The sequence below is a fragment of the Rhizophagus irregularis genome, chromosome 10 (genome assembly GCF_026210795.1).
Source record: "Rhizophagus irregularis chromosome 10, complete sequence".
Classification (NCBI taxonomy): Eukaryota; Fungi; Glomeromycota; class Glomeromycetes; order Glomerales; family Glomeraceae; genus Rhizophagus; species Rhizophagus irregularis.
Window position 1 is genome coordinate 2,930,676 of NC_089438.1, and position 17,454 is coordinate 2,948,129.

Here is a 17,454-nt window from a genome sequence, read left to right on the forward strand (position 1 = left end):
TTTCACGGTGTAGAATTTCTATATTTCTAAATAATAACCATAGTGTCACTATCGCTATATTAACAGTAAAGCCATTCTTTTAGTTTTTATTTTTACGACTGCATGGAACACACACATACAGACGATACAGCCACTTTTTTAAACGATCGGTCTAAAATAGCCGCAGTAATTAATCACATGACTATCATTATGGAGTAACGTAGATTGGCTAAGTGCGTCACATTTACGACATTTGACAACGTAATACAGGTACAACACAACACAATAAAATAAAAGGTCGTTTGAATATTCATTGTCTTCTCTTTTTCAAAAAAAAAAAAGAATGTCGAAATTAAATAGAGACATTATTTATCTGATATTACAAGAATTACAAGATGATAAAAAATCACTTTATTCATGTCTTTCAGTTAATAAAACTTGGTGTGAAATGATTATTCCAATTTTATGGAATAATCCTTGGAAATATTTAAATTTAAAGATTGAAAATTATAAATTATTATTTAACGTAATTATTTCATATTTACCGAATAATTTTAGAAATATTTTAAATCAAAAATTCAATTTTTTAAAAGATTCATATCAAAAACCTTTATTTAATTACATTAATTTTTGTAGACATTTAAATTTAAATGAAATTTATAAAGTATTATATTCATTATTTGAAGGTTATGAAATTTCAACTATTAAAAATGAAATTTTAAATCTTTTTATTAATGAAAATACTAAATTTACTCATCTTTATATTCCTTATCAATTTGATTATCAAATAAATCTTATTCCTGGATCAGAAAAATGTTTTTCAGAACTAAAATATCTTAGTTGTAATGTCAATATAAGTGATAATGTTTTAACTGGATTGGTGGAAATTTGTAAATCTATTAAGGAATTGGAACTTTTTATTGAAATTCAAAATAACAATTATGGAATTGTTAAATTAATTGAAACACCTAAAAAATTAATAGACGTTCGTTTATTATTTGGGGCTTGTTCAGAAAAACATAGTCCACTTTATGAAATTCTCGAAAAATCTTTGATTAAACATGCAAATCACATACAACATTTTAAGATAACCAAACAACCTAGTACAACAATTCTTTCATCTTTTGTAAATTTAAAAAGTTTAGAATTATTTGATGATATATCATGGGAATATTTAGATGATTTATCCTTCCCTTTATTACAAAATTTAAAAGCTCGAAGTGTTCCAATTAAATTTTTAACAAATATAATTGGAAATACAATTGGAAATCTTAGTGAAATAAAAATTGATCATATAAGTCATAATGAGATTGGTAATAAAATGATTATTCAAGCTATTTATAAAAATTGTCCAAATCTTAAATATCTTAAATTATTATTTAAAAATAGTAATATTTTAGAATTAGAAAAATTATTAATCAAATGTCAATATTTATGTGGTTTATTTATTATTTTTGAAGATGTTTGGGATGCTAATGTTACGGTTGATTATGATCATGTATTTGAAATTTTAGCCAAATCATCCCCAATTAGTTTATTTAAATTTAAATTTCATTATAATATTGAACCTAAATTGGAATCTTTTAAATTATTATTTGATAATTGGAAAGATAGACATCCCATATTATTACAAACTGTTCAATATCGAAGATATGGAAATAGTCATTTTGATTTAATAGAAAGTTATAAAGCAAAAGGTATAGTTGAAAAATATGAAAATGTTTTGAGTGAAGATATTTTTGAAGTATTTAAATGGGTTTAAAAATATTTATTCTTCAATCTTATTTAATTTGTTTAGTTTATTTTTTGTATTTCGGATATAAATAAATATACATTTTTACGTTTTTACTATTAATTTACCTATTACATAATAACAACAGTCAATATAAAGTAAACTCTTACATTAATAAACATTTGTGTCCTAATATAACTGTTATGATGCAGTGACTATAAGCCATGGATTGCTATAACTACTCAAATAACTAGATTGTTGTTTATTAAGCTCTGCAATATTTTTCATCTGTAAACATTTGTCTACACATTTCTCTTTCTTATGGTTATTACATTTCTTCTTATGTCATACTGGCATATATATCTACTAATTAAAAATAAATATAATATTAATATACAAAGTTATAATTTTAATTTTTGATAAAAATTCCATTTATTTGTTTACCTGGTTCTCTCAGAAATTCTCTGTGCTGCCATGATTTTCTATCCAGCTAAATCAACTTTGTTCCTCGGTCACTTCCTCCAGGAATTTTTAAAAATTTCCTCATTTATTATATACCAGTTAGATTTATATACACACAGATGTGAAATGAAAAATAAGAGTATCCTTGGTAGTAGTTGTCAAAGGTGTTTACTCATATAAGTAATCAGATATGACAAAGGTGCTAAAATAAGTTATACCAGCCTTAGAGATTATCATAAGAAGATTTATCAATGTAAGTATATTTTTTGATCATAGGAAGTTTAGATAATTGATGAGGTTCATGCATTTAGGGTTAAATTTGGGTTATTATAATCTAATATGTGCAATTAACAAATAGAAACCATTCATTACTTTTTTTAATAATAAAGTGGAAAATTTCATATGTTTGGACCTTTCATTCTTTTACTATTTGAGAAAGTTTATATTTCAAGCATCAATTGTATGTATATAGATTATTCTTAAGAATGTTTCACTTGAAGCCCCTTGAAATTGCAGTATTCAATTTACAGAAATCATCCCAAATTGATCATGAATGATCTTTGTGGCCATATCCATTCATTTCTACTGTAAATGTTCTACTTTAATGAAAGTTCAAGAACCTGACAATTTGATTAGTCATTTGATAGATGAACTGTATGTTCAAAATAGAATTTTACTTGATGACTAGGATATGTGTCTATATCATTTCTATGTTATTCTGTAGAACATGCTAAAATATAAGAACTAGGCTAAAAGGTTCTTAGTAAATTACAGAAAAAATGCAATAAATCGTATTCAAATTTTTTATCACTATATATGATTCTGTCATATTTTTTTGGATCACAACATGATTTAACCAAAGAAAAATTATCTTTCCTCTTCTTAATAATGGTATGGTTTGTAAATGAATAACTATCATAAGAACTATAAAGACAAAGATTCTTTTATTAATAAAGTCAAATTTATAAGAGAGTATTCTTTAAATTTTATTAGGAAGTACAAAAATTGCACTTGATGTATTGCAATGTCATTTTATAATAAAATTTAAAATGATGAAAAATTATGGGATTTCAATTATTTCAATAATTTATGTAATAATGTACAGTATATATGATTGAAATTGCTACACAAATCACTTATATTTTTGTTAAAACTTTTTTATTATAAACAAATTTTAAGATCACAATTTGTCTTTATTAAACATATTTATTAGTCATTCTTGTATATAATAATAATATTTTATAACTAAATTAAGCAAATAATTTAAATAATGATAAAAACTAATTATTTAAATATTACAATTATATTATAAAATTTCTATTAAAGTCTAAAAAAAGTTAATTAATAAAAAAAATAAGTTTACAATATGGAGTTACATTTGCGTAAATTTATAGGTGTTGTTACCAGGAACTATAAGTTTGACTCATGTGGTATTGAAGTTAATAATAAGACAAAATAAAAGTAGTTTTATTTTTTTGTCTGCTAAAAATTTCTTTTTTTTATTAAAATTTTACATTTTTATTGCACTTATTACTATATTAGTACATTTATGTTACGTTTTTCATCTTATCATTTCTCTTTATTACATGCATTTAGTTAATAATTTTGTTTTTATATATACTTTTTACAAAATTGATCCTAAATCTAGCTTCTTTTTTTGGGTAAATTTTAATGAAAAAGTCTTCACTATTTTCATCTATTAACAAACAATAAATTAGTCCATTATAATAAACAATAAAATTATTAAAATCAATAAGGCATTAGGCATACATAACCTTACGCTTAATACATGGTACTTATATAAAAGAAACTTTATCTAATAGAATATTTCTAAATTTTTACAAATAACTAAATCATCTGAACTAGGGATGGCAACGGTCACGGTCATTAACCGATTATGATCGGTCATGAACGTGACCGATATCGGTCGGTCAAGACTTCTGACCGACCGTTTGACCGACCAAATTTTTTTATGAAAAATTTAATAAAAAACGTCGCGAAAACGTTTTTTATTAATAATTTAATTAAAAAAAAATGTTTTTCGCAAACGTTTTTAATTATTTTAACAAAAAACGTTGCGAAAACGTTTTTATTAATAATATAATTAAAATAAAACGTTTTCGCAACGTTTTTTTAATTATTTTAATAGAAACGTTGCGAAAACGTTTTTTTATTAATAATTTAATAAAAAATAAACGTTTTTGCACGTTTTTTTATTAATAATTTAATAAAAAATAAACGTTTTTGCACGTTTTTTCAATTGCCTTAATAAAAACACTGCGAAAATATAAAAAAAAATGATCGGTCAAACGGTCGGTCAAACGGTCGGTCGGTCGGTCAAAGGTTCTTGACCAGTCATGACCGACCGATGACCGACCATGACCGACCGTTGCCATCCCTAATCTGAACTATTTCCTTTTAATATAACCTTTGAAATCTTGCAAAAATAGCTGTTATCAATGGGAACCATTGTTATTATTTCATTATTTCATCCATGCTAAAACTTATAATTTATATTGTTCAAAATCACTAATTTCAACTTTTATGGTGGAATCTGCATTATTTTAGTAAGTAACGTAATTATTATTTAATTATTTACTAATTATCTAGCTAAATAAGAACTTGGATAAGAACATGGATAAATAGATAGATGTTATACTGCGGCTATTTGGTAAATAACGAAATTATTATTTATTGAACTAACTAATTTATTATTGATTACTAATGAATTGAAAAATATTCAGTTCCTTACTTAAAATAGATAAGTGGGTTAGATTTAATTGATTAAGCAAAATTAATTTTAGATAATTTTTACTGATAATAAATAACGCATCAGGTTTTCATGCATATTGATAATTTTTTAATAAAAAACTAAGTCGTTTAAATTATAGAATATTTCGTGTAATATTTTTAACTTGATTATATATAAATTTTATTTTCATAAACTTGTAATTGAATATTTATATTTAAACTCCGAAATCTTAAATTTAAAAGAACTATTTTAAGTTATAAAAAATACCGGGTACAAACAATTTTGAAAATATACCATTTCAAACATTTCAGTATCATTCTATATTTTAAATATAATACTGTAACTATTAAGAAATTTATGGCAATTTTATCAATTTAGTCAACTTTATCGGGAACTAAGGATACAAAAATTATTAGTTTATATAGTAAATAATAAAGAGTTAATGTAAATGAACTTACTGTTTAAATCATCATGATAACCTTTCATGAGCAATTTTACAAACAATTAGAATTTATAGATAATCGTTTTAAAACAAAAACATATATTTATGCATTAACAATTATTACCTGCATCTTTAATATTAGTCACTTCTGTATAAATTATTAAAAATAGAAAATTACTATTTATATAACTTTAATTGTTAATAATTAATAATCTTTACCAGTTTACCTTGTAAATCAGTACTATAATCATTATCTTGAACATCTTGATCATTTTGAACATCTTGAACATCTTGAATTTCGCCTAATAATTAATCAATATACAATTAATGTAATAAATACTACACTGTAAGTACTGTAAGTGAAATAATTTAAATAAATCATTAACTGCATTGATATTCTAGCAGACATTATTATTGCAAGTTATACTTTTTTGTTATATATTCTAACCTTGCATATCATTATCTTCATATCTGATATCTCGGAAGCCTTGAATACCTCTCATTCTTCCTAATCTAACTAGTGTATTTAAAACTTCATAAATAGTTGGTCTTATATCTGGATCATCATCCCAACATAATTTATATAATTTCAAGTATTCATCAGGTGTACAAGGTACTGGTTCTTCTCTAAGACCATTTATTAAATCAATTATTAAAAGATTTCCACTAATAATTTTATCGGTAAAAGGTGGTCTACCACTAGATAGTTCCCATATAAGAACTCCTAAACTATAAATATCAGACTTTTCATTGTATTCATACAAATAATTCTCTAATCGTTTAGGATCAATATATGGAATTGACCCAAATACACCCGAATAAAGATCCGCTTGAGTTTCTGTAGTTTTTGCAATACCAAGATCAATAATCTTAGCTTCTCCGCGATGTATCACTATATTTCCAGAGTGTAAATCTCGATGAAGAATATTTTCTCCTTGAAGATATTTTATCCCTTCAGTAATTTGATAAGCCAATTTTATTTTATCATCCCAAGTTAATTCTAAAAACTTTTGTTTAAGATATTGCCGTAAATTTCCACTATCAGCATATTGCATTATGAGTAAAATCTCTTTCGTACTTTCATCTGCAATAAAAGATAAGACAATAAATATTAATATATATATATTATAAGTAATAACAATATTGAAATTATATTTGGTTTACCTAAACTTACGCCTAATATGCGTATTATCCTTTGACAAAAGTCTAATCTTCTATGCATTTCTAATAAATGAAGAAATGCTTCAATTGGTTTATTACTGATTGATTCATTATCTATTAATTTTTTACAAATGACATAATTATTTGTTCTTTTCCATATAGCTCTTGAAATAATGCCAATATGGCTATCAATATTTTTTACATCTGATAACTCATCTATATTAATAATTTTAATCAATTTATGTTTCTCTATTAAATTAATCAATTGTGATGCTGAATTTTTGCTCATTTCTTCTAATTTATTATATACTTGAATAATTGATGGCCTTTCATTTGGTTCATAATTCCAACATGATTTATATAAATTTAAGTATTCAATGGGAGTGCCGGAAATCGGAATTTCTCTATAACCACCTATTATGTAACTTTTTGAAATATTTTCAGTTTCAGGAGGATAACCACTAGATAGTTCCCACATAAGAACTCCTAAACCATAAATATCTGACTTCTTATCAAATTGATAAGAATGAGTTTCAAAAAGGTTAGGATCAATATATGAAATCATTTCATAATCATTCTCTGTATTTTTTACAATATTAAGCATAATTTTAGCCTCTTTTTCATGTACTACTATATTTTTATAGCACAAATTTTGATGAGTAATATCTAAATCATGTAGAAATTTTACTCCTTCAGTAATTTGATATGCTAACTTTATTTTATCATCCCAAGTTAATCCTGAAAAATGCTGTTTAATATATGTGCGTAAATTCCCACCATCTGCATATTCCATTATGAGAAAATATTCTTTTGTGATTTCATCTGTAAATAAACAATGAAAATTAATTATCGTAAATATAGTAATACGAATTTAAAATTAAATAAGATTACCTAAAGTAACACCGAATATACATATTATTCTTGGACATATTCTATGCATTTTTAATTCATAAAGCAAATCTTTGATAGATTTATTAGTGATTAATTCATTATTCTTTAATCTTTTACAAATTACAAATTTATTTGTTTTTTTCCATATAGCTTTCGAAATATTACCAATATTTTCCATATTTAATAATTCGCTCATTTTAATTAATTTAATTATATCGCCATTTATAATGGCATTAATCAGTTTTAATGGATCTAAAATTTTTTTATTTGGTAAAATCCGCTCAATCACATTAACATTTTGACCTTGAAAATCATCAGATATATTTTGATATTTAGTTAGAAAAATTCGGAATAACTGATAAGTAAATTAGTGAATTATCGCCGTTTTCAAAATGATGTATTCAGTTAAATTGAATAAAAAAAAAAGAAAACCGAAAACCGGACGAAAACCGGACGAAATATGGACAAAAAACGGACGAAAACCGGGCGAATATTGGTATTCGAATATACAATCACAAATAAATTGCGTATACTATTTTGAAAACGGCGATAAATTCATAATTACTTAAGAAAAATATAAAATAAATAAATAAGTTACCTATGCTTAATATACTTGATTGTACCACAGATACTTGTTTTTGTGAGCATAAACTACTCCCAGATCCTATATTGTTTAGCATAGTAATATCTGAACCTACCGATAAATCCACATTTACATCTATGGTTTCTTCATTCGATCTTGGAATTGATTTAATTTCTTTTAATGAATTACTTCCTTCATTATTGTTAATATCATCAAAGTGTGTATCATTTTGTTCAGGAATAACTAAAGCTTTAAGAGTCGAAACAACGACTTGCATATTTGGACGTTCATATGGTTCGTATTTCCAACATTCTGTTTAAATAAATCAAATATTTTTATATTTTAACGTTAACTTAAGCAATAATTAAATAATAGAAATATTTATTACCTGTATATAATTTACTATATTCAGCAGGTGTTTCGTCAATAATTTCTTCTCTTTTTCCATTTATTATTGATAAGGCTAAATTTACGTCATAGTTATTACCAAATGGTTGATATCCACTAGAAATTTGCCACATTAGAACGCCAACGCCATATACATCAGACTTCTTATTTAATTTATAATTATTATCACCTAGTCTTTTTGGATCAGTGTAAGGTATCGATCCAAATATTTTTAAATTAATACTTGATGCAGCGATTTTTTTTGATAAACCAAAATCTGCCAACTTTATCTTTTTCTGATGTATAAATACGTTATCAGCATGCTATTTTAATAAAATAAAGAGAGTTTAATACTGATTATATAAGATCAACATTAAAAAATAAGAACATTTTAATTGTTACCAGATCACAATGAATAATATTACATTCGTGTATACACGCTACTGCACTGGCCAATTGCAATGCTAACTGGTATTTGTCATCCCAACTGAGATTATTAAAATGATGACTTAAATAAGTCCTTAATGTGCCGCTATCAGCATATTCCAAAACTAATACGTATTGAATTATATCTAAATATGCATTAAGCAAAATTTATGTTCATTAAAAAGTACTTTAATAATATATATATTATTACATGTAAAGTCTTACTAGGATTTTTCACTGTTGTGATTCCATGAAATCGTAAAATATTTTCATGAAAATCCACTCTTTTTTGTAATTTTATCTGTAAAAGAATTTAATTAGTAAAAGTTAAAAATATTTATCAAAATCATTTATAAATTTAATACCTCATTAACAACTTCTTTCAGTTTTGTCTTATCTCTATTGAAGCTTTTTAAAGCAAAAACTTGACCCGTATTTTTCCAAAAAGCACGATAGACGCTTCCAAATGAACCTTTTCCTATCAATGTTTCGTTTTTAAATTCTGAATATTTATAATCTGCAATTTGTTCATTGGAAATTGATAGTTCTAACCAATCTGCATAATCATTCTTTTTCAAAAATTTATAATCATCGTCTTCTTTTTCGTTTAAATTAATATGAACCATTTCTGAATTGGATTGTGTTTCCGATAAAGTATTTTCCAGAATTTCACTAGTTTTTTCAATTTGATAATTTTTCTTTGAACTTTTACCATAAATACATGTTCCAACATCGCAATTTGAACAAGGAACATCATTTTCAGCATTTCCATCACATTCGATTTTCAATTGCCTACATTTTTGACAAGCTTTTCTTATAGGTCGACTAGTAGCGGAAGAAGATGAGGGAACTTCTGACATGATTTCAACCGAAATACTATTTTTTTTTTTTTGACTATTTATAGGAAAATTGTGAAATTGCATGATTTCTTATTTAAGGCATATGGAATGCAGTATCCCATGTGACAGAAGTATCACAAAAATTTCAGACCACATGACGGTCATGACGCCACACTCGCCACAGTGACTGGTTGACCATTTCGATTACGTAATTGATTTTTCATTTTTTATTTTTTTATGATTTCTATAAAAAATAAATCTCCGGAAATTGTCCGTGCAGGCACTAGCCCTGTTTATTTCTGTTCTGTTCCGTTCTGTTCCGATTTTTGCAAATTTTTTAGCTTGGTTTTTTAATTGATGTGATTGGTTGGGAGCAAACGGAATGGATCAAATGCGATTTTTCTGCTCAATTTATTCTGTTCTTTGATTGGCTAAAAAAATATATGCAAAAATCGGAACAGAACGGAACAGAACAGAAATAAACAGGGCTACTGTGTCCAGAAATTTGTTCCGAAAACACCTCATTTTTGTTCCGATATTTGTCCGAAATTTGACCAGAAATACATTTTCGTAAAATTTGATAGAAGATCGTTATTACTGCTGTACATAACCTGAACTTTTATATCGCAGATATATAGTATTTTGCTTGCTCAGCAAAAATTAGTATGGCAAAGAAGGTTAAGAATGCCAGTTTTTGCATTTTTTTACTTACGAAATAGCACTCATCCAGAGCTTGTCCTGTGTCCAGAAATTGTCCAAAATTTTTATACTGGACAAATATTGGACAATTCTGGACAAGGTCCAGATATATCAAATTTTAAGTATCAGATTTGTACCAAAAAAATGGACATTTTTTATTTTTCGGACATTTATTTTTTATACCTATTATTAAAAAAGAATGGTCCAGAAATAAATTGTCATCGAAAATGTCCAGAAATGAAAAATGTCTGAAAAATTGCAACATTCTGGACACTTTCAGGACACCAAGCCTGACAATTTCTGGACATTTTTATGATAATGTCCGAACTTCTTTTTTATAGGCTGATGGATGATCATGATTATATAAGCAAGACCTAACCTACTAACAAGTTATCTGTGCATCCATAATCAAATTTCTAATCTGGATGCCAATTAGGTTCAAAACGATTTAACTTTATAGTAGTTAGATTTTTTTGTTTTTTAACGTTAATGATAAAATAAAAAACCTGTACAAGAATAAAAGAATTGTTTTTTTTTAGCCAAATGGTGCATTTAATTAATTGCCGATCCACATGTGATCCATATTGTTGGGTTAAAAATTCTGAACTTTACGATTATACTAACTTATACACCAGAACGAATTTACTATGATTCATCAGCAGCAGGTTGAGAGACTTTTTAATAAATTGGATCTGAAAACTCACCAAATATGACTTTAAATATGAAAGAATTAAAATTACAATTATCATCGGCGGGTAGCATTAATAAAGAAGATATTATTAACAATCTCAAGGAAATACGTAAGTACGTACAGAACAAAGGAAAATTGTACAATAGCTGAGAAAGTTATAAGTCTATTTGGAGAAAATCAGGCAAAAGAAATATTCAATAATTTATTTACAAATTATACGTAGTTTTCATATATTTATATGTATTAATAATTTTATTAATAAAATAATAAATACTACAAAAAATTATAATGGTGTAGTTAGCCGAAAAATTCAGCCGAAGGCGCAGTAAATTTTCGGCTAACAACACCCAGCCGAAAAAAATTCATGTTGATTTAGAATATTTTATTGGTTCAACATCTAACTATTTTTGGCTGAATATTTTCGGCTAAATACACTTTTTTTAAATAATAGTGTAGTTAGCCGAAATATCCAAATAGCAATCAATATGAAATAATGACAAAATTTTATTTATTATAGAAAACAAGAAGTACATAACATTACTATACTTATTTTTGGACAGTGCATATTATTTTTTATTAAATAAAACTACAAAATATTTGTTATTTTTAACTCATTTATTTCTGTCCAATCATACTTCAATATTAGAATTTTAGTAATTTAATTGTAAAAAAGAAATATTTTTAATATTTAATTGCTCTTTAAATTAATGAATAGTTTATTTAACCATTAAAACTATAACAATACAACTATACAAATAAAATAAAAAAAGGGAAATTTTTTTAAGGGATTTGAATTGTATTTGAAAATATACATACATTATTTTATTTTTTTAAAATTTTTTTTGTTTTAATTTAAAATCTTATATTATTCACAAATTATAAGTTTTTTGCATTATTTTTTATTTTTAATATACTAATTTTTAGCTAAGATCCAATTCAAAAAACAAAAAGCATTTGAAAAAATATTTCAATAAACACTTAGAGACTGACAAGAAGTTATATATTCCATATTTAGTTTGGAGATTATTTTGTATATATACGATGTTACATTTTACCTGAAATTTTCAATTTAACCAATTTTAGGCCAGAATTAAGAAAATTTCGGCCAGAATTATGGATTCGAAAATCATTAATTTAGCCAATTAAACAAGTTCAAATATATAATACATTTGCAAAGTTTAAATCAATTTAAAGAGGGTGCTATTGCCATAATAAAGTGAATTAGGAGGTTACATTAGCAATGACTGCTATTTGGATATTTAGGCTAACTACACTCATCAGGAGATTATATGAGGCGAATATTAGCGTAAAGTTGTCAAATATGTATAATCCCTGGAAATTTATACTCCATAAAAATCTATAAATATACAATTTTGCATAATTTACACTTAAACATAGTTATTTAATAAGGAGTATCTTATAAAACTTCGAAATTACCCATTTATGAAAATTTATGACACTTTTTATCTTGAAATAGCTTCTTAATTATATGATTTAAGTAATCTACACATAAAAACAATTTTAAAAAATATTTTGTTGATTTTGTAACTTAAAAAGTTTCATAAATTCTACATAAGTAGGTAGTTCCAGCAATCTACGCTTTAGAAATTTGCATAAATACATGACTTTGCATAACCCACGCGAAAATGTAACTTAAAATATTTTGAATAATTTTGTATTTAAAAAAGTTGCATAAAATTTATACAAATAGACATACACTAAAAATAATTGGTATTTTTATAGTCTAACACTAAAAAAATTATATAAATACATTTTTACTCTAAGATAAATATGAAATATAATATAATAATTAAAAAAAAAGAATAAATAGTGTAGTGGTCGGATAATGAGACTTAATATCATAGTTAATCTTGAGGTATTCAGTTCGATTCTTAGTGTAAGTAAAAAAAATAAATAAATAAAATGTGAGGTAAGTTCGACTCTTAATGTAAGTAAAAAATAATAAAATGCAATCAGTTTGACTAGTGTAAGTAAAAAAAATAATAAAAACGTGAAAAAAATTAAAAGAAAAATTTTATACATTAATTTAACTATTAAAAAAACTACGTCAATTTTAAAAATACACTATTTTATACTATTGAAAATTACTCTAAATTTTTCACACTCGTATATCGTCGCGAGTGGTGTAGATTTGCGTAGTTTTTCACACGTGTAATATTTTGTAGATCTACGCTTATTTTATTCTCCTGATGCTATTATTTAAAAAAAGTGTATTTAGCCGAAAATATTCAGCCGAAAATAGTAGATGTTGAATCAATAAAATATTCAAAATCAACATGAATTTTTTTCGGCTGGATGTTGTTAGCCGAAAATTTACTGCGCCTTCGGCTGAATTTTTTGGCTAACTACACCATTATCAAAAAATTTTCAATAATAAAATTTACGCTCCATAAAAAATTTTCTGAATTTTTTTCGGAATAAAAACTAGGAAAATGTTTATTTATCGTATAGGTACTAGACTATATACATAAAAATCTTTAATAATGAAAGTTTACTAGACTAACATTAAGAAATCACGGAATTGAAATATGGCCGGAGAAATTAAGCATCAAGGAATGATCAAGAAGAAGTAAATTTTAACGGTTTACCAAGAGATAAAGTGTAAATCAAGAAATGTTGCATATGAAAGCGAAAGATTGGCAAATAATCTATAATGACAAAAACTCGTTGCAATTAAATTTGATTTATAGCAAGATTTACAAAGGGCGACCCTATAAAAAATTTTTATCCGAATATTTCCGTGGCATTCGTAAAAATTCCGTGAAAATGATATAATCACGGAAATATAAACATGGATCAACGTTTTTACAGGCGAGGAGCGAACAATTTGAAGGTAGCCACTTTTTGTGGCGGCGTTAGATGAATAACAACAATAAAACAACCGGTAAACTTCAATAACACGAATAGTGAAAAAGTATGTTATATATGCAAAAAAGAAAGACACATGTAGACTTACACAAAGGTCAGTTCTATCTTTTCTGAGAGTTTTCCTTTTTACAGTTGGTTATTAATATTATAAATTTCAGATGTTTCATGTAATGTAATTAAGCGTTAAATCACCTAATTAAAAACAAGTTGTTTATTGAATTTTTAATAATCATATAGAACATATAAATGATAATAAATGATATATTCACATTTTAGTAATATATTTATATTTTAACCTAAAACATCTATTCCTAATTTTTGTAATAATTTAATAGCCTTATTATTACTTCGTAAAGCAGCCTTTCTTAACCATTTAATACCCTCATTTTCATCCTTTGAAATCCGGCATTTTCCCATATAATATATTTCACCCAAGTGAAATTGTGCAGCGCTATTATCTCCAATGGCTGCTTTAGTGATATAATCCATCATTATTTCCCGATTATTGCCTTCTCTAATAAATTTTAATAAGGTAAACGCATAGCGTAATTGAGCATCAGGATTTCCTTTATCGGCAGCTTCTTTAAGTAATGTTTTACCCTCTTCGCGCTCTTTTACATTGTCATGTAATCCATCCCATAAATAACGACCTTTCCAATATTTTGCTATTACATTATCATTACCTGCATGATATTCAAAGCATTTCCATGCTTTTTGATGTAAACTTGCCTGAAAAGCTAATATGCCTTCATCTAATGAAATAATTATTGGACTTAAATCACTGACATCACTAACGACATCATCTTGCATATCTAAATCGTTATTTACTTCATTTAGCTTATCTAAATCTAATACCTTATCAGGAAATAATTCTTGTAAATTGTCATCAAACATATAGCTAATGGATTTATGTAACTCTTCTAACATGTCCAATATTTTCAAAAGAGGTTTACGTTCATGTGGAATTTGTTTCCAAGCTATAGAATATATAAAATCGATTAGAAAATTTAAAGTGCATAATAGATAATAAACTTAACAAAAGGTATTGATAATACTTACCATCATTTATAATTCTTTTATAACCTTCTTGAAGTATAGAAATTTCGGGAGTTGATTTTTCAAATTTAATCGTTTCTCTACCACCTTTAGTCACATGAGCCATAATCTTTTCTAATGTCCAATTTCTATACGGAACTTTTTCAAAAGCAAGCTCCCAAAGTAACATACTGAAACTAAAAATTTCACACCATGTTGTATATCGACTAAAGTTGCTTAATTTTTCAGGAGCTATCCAACGTATAGCGTCATGGATTTCGCTCCCTATTGAAATGGAATATCCAGAATCAAACCGTGCTAACTCGAAATTGTAAATTTTAGGTTCTAAAGTTTGCGTCATTAGGATATTACCACATTTTAAATTATGGTGTAAGATTTCAGCCTGTTGTAAAAATACAAGCCCACGACAAATATTAAGGGCGATCCTAACTTTAAAATGCCAACTAATATTTTTTTTTTCGTAAAGTTCTCTCAAAGTTCCACGCTCAGCCCATTCAAAAATCATCACATTATCAATACCAATTTTCGAGACACCATAAAATTTAAGAATATGATTACAATTTGATAATTTGATTAAAATCATAATAAGTCTTCGCACTTCCGGACTTGATTTTATTTCTTTATCGTTCATTAAACTTTTTTTACAAGCAACTTCTTGTCCTTTAAAAATTCTTTTTATTACAAAATTACTTCCACGTCGGACATCATCATGAGTTCTTCGTAAAGGAAGGCTTAGGTATATCGGATTAATCTTGTTTACGTTATGTAAAGACTTTTCAATTGTGTGATTCTTAATATACTTTATTTCATGAAGATCATCAGTTTTTCTATCTATAGTTTTAAGAAATTTATCAAAGTCAGCAAGATCTTCTGCTAAAGCTTCTTCGTCAATCTTTTTTTGCTCCTCGTTAGCAACTGCTATAGTAAAATGTAAATCATTCATCGATTTATCATAATCTATTGATATTTGCATAAATTTTTCTTTAACGGAATCTGCTTTTTTGTATTTCCAAAAACCGTGAATTTTTGAAATATCCGCAGTATATGTTTCAATTTCATTTAAAACATAAATAAATTTATGAAAAGCCTGATAATATACTTCGTTACGTAATTTATTTTCATTTTTCTGTTTTCTACGTTTTAATGAATCTATAGCGGTACTAGTTAATTTCACTCGGTCCAATAGAGAATTGCATATATTTTGGTTATATTCTGCTGCTTCACAAATTTTTATTATATCATTAATCACAATTGTGGCCGATTGAATTAAGGGCAAATATGTACCCATAATATCCCCCACTATATTGAGAGCTTCTTTAACTTCCTCCATTACGACAGCAATATCTTCGTTTGCTTTGAAAAATTCGTTTATACTTTTTTTTTATATTTATAATTTGTGCACCTTTTTTGTTTTAGTTACATTTACCCCTTGGTTACGATAATATTGTTTTATATTACTGTAACGTAATACAGGAGTATAGCTGGACGAAAAGGTTCGACAAAAAAAAGATGGGTATTACGATAACATGTAGTGTATGGATTTTTATCTTGTAGTGCATAGTGACAAAAATTGCCAGAACCACCGGGGTTGAGGCAACCTTGTCAACCGCATATACTCACTCACATGGTTTAAGTCTAGCGTAGTTTTAAAAAAAAATTATTTTTTTTTTTTTGATCAGTTAAATCAGCAGTAGCTTCATCCATTTCTTCTTCAAATTCTTCTAATTCGACTAAAGCTTCAAGATTTTTTTTTTTATCGATAATATAAGCAAAGTTTTTTTATTTCTTTGGAAAAAAAAAATAATTTTTTTTTTCGATAAAAAATTAATAGGGAAGTTTTTTTTAACTTGAACTTCATTAATCAAAATACGTAATTTGCATATTTCATTTAAAAGGTTTTGCATAAAATGGGTCGAGATAATTAATGAAGAAATTTTTTTTATAGAAAAGAATTTTTTTTTTTTTTGATAGAAATTTCATTGGATAAACTTTTTTAATAGAGTAGTTTTTTTTTAATAATAATTTTGTTGGAAAAACATTTTTTAACAGGTGAGGTTTTTTTGATAGTAGAGGTTTAATAAAGAGGAGTATTTTTTTGATAAATAATTTTGTTGAGAATTTTTTTTTTTTTGATAGAAATTTGATAGGGAATTTTTGAGAATTTTCTTTAGTAGAGGTTTTGTTGTTTGAAGAGTTTTTTTATAAGTGAGTCTTTTTTGATGAAGAATTTTGTTTGGTAGTCTTTTAATAAAAAATTTCATCAAAAATTTTTATAAGAAACTTATTGGGAAATTTTATTGGAAATTTTTTTAATAAATTTTACAGTTTGAATAAATCTATAAAATTGATTCTTATTTTTATTTTTTTTTTAAATAAATACTATTAAATAAATAAATTGTCTATTATAGTATAAAATTTAAAAAATTTGCTTAATTTACCATGCTATTTAGGATTCTATTAAGATT

The 17,454-nt window shown here is 25.7% G+C and overlaps 3 protein-coding genes across 3 annotated transcripts; 1 reads left to right on the forward strand and 2 right to left on the reverse strand.

The window, feature by feature from the left end:
- The first annotated feature begins 314 nt into the window (after window positions 1-314).
- Window positions 315-1,805, forward strand: OCT59_002147 (uncharacterized protein). The gene has a single exon (XM_025323771.2). The coding sequence runs from the start codon at window positions 323-325 to the stop codon at window positions 1,739-1,741; it is 1,419 nt and encodes a 472-aa protein (XP_025189941.1). The 5' UTR covers window positions 315-322; the 3' UTR covers window positions 1,742-1,805.
- A 3,672-nt stretch (window positions 1,806-5,477) lies between these two features.
- OCT59_002148 (uncharacterized protein) lies at window positions 5,478-9,675 on the reverse strand (the record flags this gene model as incomplete). The annotated part of the gene is made up of 10 exons (XM_025308936.2): window positions 5,478-5,515; window positions 5,595-5,669; window positions 5,816-6,451; window positions 6,532-7,350; window positions 7,420-7,722; window positions 8,018-8,314; window positions 8,391-8,712; window positions 8,792-8,961; window positions 9,041-9,116; window positions 9,181-9,675. The coding sequence occupies 10 exons, from the start codon at window positions 9,673-9,675 to the stop codon at window positions 5,478-5,480; spliced, it is 3,231 nt and encodes a 1,076-aa protein (XP_025189940.2).
- A 4,549-nt stretch (window positions 9,676-14,224) lies between these two features.
- OCT59_002149 (uncharacterized protein) lies at window positions 14,225-16,319 on the reverse strand (the record flags this gene model as incomplete). The annotated part of the gene is made up of 2 exons (XM_025309744.2): window positions 14,225-14,910; window positions 14,993-16,319. The coding sequence occupies 2 exons, from the start codon at window positions 16,317-16,319 to the stop codon at window positions 14,225-14,227; spliced, it is 2,013 nt and encodes a 670-aa protein (XP_025189939.2).
- Window positions 16,320-17,454: the final 1,135 nt, after the last annotated feature.

What these genes read in the sequence shown, in the direction of transcription:
- OCT59_002147 (XM_025323771.2), top strand. Translation starts at nt 323, where the DNA reads ATGTCGAAATTAAATAGAGACATTATTTATCTGATATTACAAGAATTA.